At 46.6% G+C, this 6,131-nt stretch overlaps 1 protein-coding gene across 1 annotated transcript; it reads right to left on the bottom strand.

Moving 5' to 3' along the window:
• Positions 1-278: 278 nt before the first annotated feature.
• LOC109278689 (60S ribosomal protein L37-like) lies at positions 279-617 on the bottom strand. Its single transcript, XM_053900529.1, is given in 2 exon segments — positions 279-343; positions 346-617. Coding segments are annotated over 2 exon segments (291 nt in total). The 5' UTR covers positions 587-617; the 3' UTR covers positions 279-293.
• Between the last annotated feature and the right edge of the window lie 5,514 nt (positions 618-6,131).

Genomic DNA, 6,131 nt, shown 5'->3' with positions numbered 1-6,131 from the left:
GGAAATACAGCACAGTTTCTAAATTATAGTCTCCATCAACATCTGTAGGGTGATCCCTACATATCAATACGACCAGGTTGGGTGGCTGTTCTGTTCACACCTTCTATGTCTTCACCAATTTTTTGTCTAGTTGTTCCACTGGTCACTACAAGAGGAGCTCTGAAGTCTCCAACTGCAACTGGCGAACTCCCTCTCCTTTCTGTTCTGTCAGTTTTGACTTCATATTTTTGGGGGCCGATTTTAGATATTCTTTTACAATTTTTTTAAAACCAGAACATTTATTGTGTGACCAATCACTGAAATCCTTCAGATGAACTGGATGCTGCAACAGCTGCCCTCTTGTTCCTTCATGGAATCCAGGTCGGAATCTGTGGTGTGTAATTTTTAGGTGCGTCATTTGACCGGTCCCAGTGGTATTTCTTCCTTTAGCCTTGGCACTCCAGTTATACTTTCTCTTCCGCTTGGCAAGATAGCCACATTTGCCACAGGTTGACTTCTGAAGGTGGTAGGCCTTCAAGCCACAGCGGCGGCTAAACACATGCGTCTTATTGCGGTGCTTTCCAAACGTTGATGTCCCCTTCGTCATCTTGTTTCCGCGGCTCAGACCAAAGAGCTCTGTTTACAATTATTAAATCTTGACTGACTCATCAATCAAAGGTCATGAGAAATAGTTTTCTTAGAGTATATTTTGAACGATATATCCGGCCCAGCTACTATACACTTTGTTTGCGTTATGTATCTCTTCCCATCCTTTTGCTTTCAACCTGTTTTGAGTCTTTGAATCTAGGGGCGCCTGGGTGGTTGAGCGTCCAACTTCAGCTCAGGTCATGATCTCACGGTCCATGAGTTCAAGCCCCGAGTCGGGCTCTGTGCTGGCAGCTCAGAGCCTGGAGCCTGCTTCGGATTCTGTGTCTCCCTCTCTCTCTGCCCCTCCCCCATTCATGCTCTCTCTCTCTCTCTCTCTCTCAAAAATAAATAAGCATTAAAACATAAAATGAGGCCAAGTTGTCCACACCCAGACAAGGGGAGAATCTTAGATATATGTTTTTTTTTCCTCAAGGGTTTCTCTTTGTCCAGGTAATAGACATTTTTTCTATTTTATCCTAGTTATGATTATTTGAGCTTCTCGGATCTGCAGATTTAAGTTTTCCATCAAATTTGAGACGTTTTTGGCCATCATTCTTCGAATATGTTTTCCTGCCCCATTTTGTCTCTTGTTTCTTTCTGGGATTCCTATTTCGTGTTTGATGTTTGTCTCACAAGTCTTCGGGGCTCTCTTCACTTTCCCTGAATCTTTTTTTCATTCTGCTCTTCAGACTGAATAATTTCCAGTGCTCTATTTGGAGCTCACTGATACCTCCTTCTGCCATCTCCAATCTGTTGTTGAACCCATTTAGTGATTTTTTTGGAAAATGTCAGTATGGTGTTTTTCAACTCTAGAATCTGTGTGTGTGTGTGTGTGTGTGTGGTTTCTATTTCTCTTCTGACATCCTTGAGCTGTTGAATTGTCATATTTCCTTTAATTATTTGAACGTATTTGTCATAGTTGCTTTGAGATCTTTTCCTGATAAAGTCGACATCTGGGCTGACTAGAAGTCAGTTTCTATCAAATACTTTTGTCTCTCAAGTATGAGTCACACTTCCCTGTTTCTTTCCACATCTCATAATTTTTTTGTAGAAAACTGGACCTTTTAACTAAATGTTGCAGCAACTATGAATTTTGACGTATTTTTTTTGTAGTACTGCGGAATTACCTTCCCCCACAGTACGCAGCTGCTGACGTGTCTGCTGAGATTTTTTTAATTGTAATTTTTATTTCCCGCAGCCTGATTTCCTAGGGTTTCCTTTTATGTCTGGATCGCTTAATAGTCAGCCGGTGACCCGGGCAGAGGTTGTTTTCAAACACCCCGAGCCTGCGAGGCCTCCACGCTCCACTGATCCATCCATGTGGCGGGTCAGCAGTACGTTCGAAGCTTAGCCGGTTGTCACGTGTCCTTCGGTGTTGCTTTCTACGGAGCTCTGCTGGGTCTCCTCTGTGCATGTGTGGAGAATGTGTGTCTCTTGAAATGTTAGGCTTACCTCATTGTATTGTGACCTGGTGGTCCTATATATATTTTAAGTCCAACTTGTCAATATGGCATAAAATACCTTTTAATATCTAGTGTGGTGTCTTCTCACCAGCCTCCTTCTCCTCTTGGCATCCACTGCCGCACCCCCATGAGGTCCCCACATCTCCTGTAACTTCCTTCCACAGGCGTCGACTTGCCTGACCACCTTGGGCCCACAGAGAATGTTATACATTTTGCGACACCATTTCCAATTTCCGAAGCAAAGTATCCTCAACTCTATTGTGTGTTACAAACACAGGCTAAAGATGAAATTTTGTAAAGCAAAGTGCATGGGGGGAGAAAAAGAGGGGTTTTGGTTAAACATGATAGACTGAACAAAAGAAACGACTTAGGTCTTTTCTCCTGAAAACTCATTAAAGTCATTTAAGTGCCTATTGGGAGAAGATAAAAAGAAGTGAAATAGTTTCTGCCCTCGAGCTCCAGAAAGATTCAGGCATGCAGTCTTCAGCAACGTTTGAAGGCAGGGGTGTAGGGTTGGGCCAGACACAGGAAAGTGGTAGAAAGGAGCAGCTGGTACACTCAACATCTGCTCCCCCAGCCTAGGACCCCTCCCTCACCTCTGCAGAAGGCTGGGGCGGAACTCACTCTCCGGAGAAACCGAACCTCACAGGGGGAGGCCTAGCCGAATACTGAAAAAGGCATGTTTGGCGGGTATCAAATTCAAGTCTTAATAATAATTAGTGGGCTCTCCCAGAATCCTTAGAGGCAAGCTTATATTATACCCTCTAGACCACAAACTGGAGGATTTCTTTTATGTGAAACTGACGGCCCTAAGCTAAGGACTTTTACATGCTGATATGTGGAGGAGGCTGCCCAAAGAAAGGGCTGCATCCCTACTCAAGTAATCGATATCTACGCCCATCCATTGATGATCCTGCCCCTGCGTGAAGGGCTGCCGATCAGCTATTTCTTTTCTTTCCTTCCCTACTCCCCCCAACCTGAGCTGTAGAAATTATTCTTCACTGGGTAAGTCTTTAAAGTGAAAGAATATTAATTTTAGCGCTGACCAAAGCCTGGGCCCTGGGGCATCGCTCAGCCTCTCTCACCTCCTGAAGGGGTTTGGTGAAGAAACATCATGTACCAACCCTCTGCCTCTGGACAGGCTGCTTCAAACCTTGTTAGCTGAAAAGAGCTCATGCTTCAGGAGACTCTAACAGATGATTTGCCTTTGAGGTATAGATCATTCTCATCAAAATTAGTATCCCAAGTTGCCTTGTTTGTGCTCTAAGAGTTTCCAGTAGGTAATTTACTTACAGTAAACGATCTGCTCCTTCTGCAGACCTGGAATCAGCCGGTGCAAGAAAACTCCTAACGTGAACAGCCTCATGTTCCTCTTAGAAAAGGGACAAAGAGAACATTCTCCTTTTCTATTACTCAGGGAGAAAACAAGCAACAGACAGCAGAGGCTGTAGTGATGACAGTGGAGCCTGGTGACAGGCCAACCTATGGCAGGGCCCCCGGCTGCTGATGAGGGGACAGTGGCAGATGCGGTCTCTATGGAACCGGTGGCAGCTTAGGTGATAGGCAGTGACACGGCATCTTCTCATGGTGAATCCAGCAGCGACAGGGGCTGAGGTGGCCGCGGCCCAAGGACGACGGACCTTGATGGTGTGGGACACGCAGCAGCTATTGGCAAAAGGCTGTGACACAGCTGCTGTGACACAGTTGCTGTGACTGTAAGAACTGGAAAGAGGAGAGGAATTCTTCCCAACGAGCAATGAGATCTATTCTCTTAATTCACAAGGGGGACGCTGCTGCCCGTAGAGCTCAAGGCCACTGTCAGTTTGTGGGAGAGCTGTTTCTTATGGCTGTGAGCTGTGGACTCAGCTCTTCACAAACTTCCAGGTAAATAGTCTGCTCGGCTCAACGGTGTTTCTGGTAAACACCGTCTTATGTGGCCCAGGAACCCAGAAAAGGAGGAGGGTCGGGTGACCAGTTGCAACAGACAGGAGCTGCAGGTCTGTGTGTGACCTGAGTGGCAGTGTGACCCCAGTGGTAAGCCCCAGCCTTTGAGTTCCCTTTCTTGGTGACTGTGGAGGACAGTTCCCCGTCCCGCCCTCTCATGGGTGCACTGGCGTTGCTGTCCGCTCGGGGCCAGGCACGGAGAACCAGGGGGGCTGCTGATGGGGGCGAAGATTCCGTGTGAACAGGGGCTACAGACTCAGGAGCGGCTGGCCTCTTCCACATTCTCTAACACCGTGACTCTCTTCTGTGTTGCTGACCAATTCCCCAGTGAATGGCTGTGAACCGGGTCTAGCCAGACAAGAAAGTTCTTGTTCTTTCAATCACCCAAAGGCTCCAAATCTTCAGAACTTATTCCCTGGCTCTTCCCACACACGGTGCCCATCTGTCACACACGAGCGTGCAACCACCATATTCTGGCTCTAGAAAAACTGCTTAACTCCAATCTTAATCCTAATCCTTTTTACATTTTTGTCAGTGTCAGCTGGGCCTTCAGCAAGGTTTACCTAGTCCTGTTCTTGAGAATGAAATTTTTAAAGTTGAAAATACAAATCAAGTTTGTATATTAAGAGGATATACACACACGTTTTTATTTACAATGAAAGTGGAGGCAGGATAGAGCGATGGAACCTTGTATCCGGGGAGGTAAGGGCCAATGTGGTCTGTGCCATACGTTTTTGACCTAAGATACAATCCGGAGAGGGAGAAAAGCCTGTCAGGAAATAGTGGAGTCACAGTGAGCCAGGCTGGGGGGCCCTGGGCTGGTCATACTCAGGACCTTCAGAAAAGAAAAGAGCCAGGGTCCAGGCAGCTGATAACCCCGGGTCATTAGTTTAGAGCCACCCCCTCTCCAGACAGCCCCACAGACGAGCCCTGATCTCTTCTCTCAGGAGCAGGTATCACTCTCTTCTCTTGCCTACTCTCCTGCAAACATCACCACTCCTCTCCCACTGCACGTCAGCCAACACAGTCCCAGAATGAACGTTCAGGACCCAAGGCTGAGATGTGATAAGCCTCCTTAGATGCCATATGCCGGCTTGGAGAGGGGGACAGAATAGGCAGAACTGAGCATTGACCTCATCCTCATTGCCACAATTTTTAGCTTATCCCACATTTGAGAACATTCCCCAACAGGAAATAAAAATGGATATGCAACCAAAGTGTCTTTTCAATCAGAAAAAAAGCATTTTGCCACTGTAAAGGTGGCATATCCCCTCCCAAGGTGAGATGGAAAAGAACCAACTGGAAGTTTCCCTATGCACTGGGCTGGAGTGGATGGATAGCCCTGTTGCTTGTGGAGGTCACAGCTGTGGTTTGGACAGTGTTATGGCACTGCTAATCTTTTGTTCTGAGCTCTGACCTGTTAGGTTTTAGGTCGCTTTTTGTTGTTGTTGTTGTTGTTGTTGTTGTTGTTGTTGTTGTTGTTGTTATGGAGCATGGTTTGTGTCCTCCTTCCCCCATCCATCTACTTCCCGATATGAGGGTTTGGGGAGGTAGGGCCTTCGGGAGGTGATTGGAATTAGATGCGGTCATTGGTGTGGAGCTCTCGTGAGCGGGACTGGCGCCGTTATACAGGTCAGGAGAGATCCTGCCTCCTCTGCCGGGTCGGCCATGAGACGACACGGTGAGAAGGCACCCGTGGGCAACCCAGAAAGGGGCTCCCTCCAGAGCCATGCCGACGCCCTGATGCTGTCTCCCGAGCTGTGAGAAATGAATGCATACTGTTCCTGTGCCACCCGTGTGTGCTATTCCGTTAGAGCAGCCTGGGCTAGACGTCGTTAGAAGCGGTGATTCGATAAGACCGGTGACTGGGCTCAGGAGGTAAGACTTGGAACACAGGCCTTACGAGACCCACAGGCAGGACGTTGGCTTCGTTGACACAGAACTCCCAAAAGGGAAACAACAAAAAGATAAAAATGCATTTAAATCTGCACAGCTTATAGGACCATTAATTCAGGACATGGGTTATTTATTTATTTATTTATTTATATTTTAAAATGTTTATTTGTTCATTAACTTTTTAAAGTTTATTTATTTATT

Source organism: Panthera pardus, unplaced genomic scaffold, assembly GCF_024362965.1.
Source record: "Panthera pardus isolate Hobbes unplaced genomic scaffold, ASM2436296v1 HiC_scaffold_12, whole genome shotgun sequence".
Lineage (NCBI taxonomy): Eukaryota > Metazoa > Chordata > Mammalia > Carnivora > Felidae > Panthera > Panthera pardus.
Note: the sequence above shows the minus strand (reverse complement) of the source record. Positions and strands in the feature narration are given on the sequence as shown.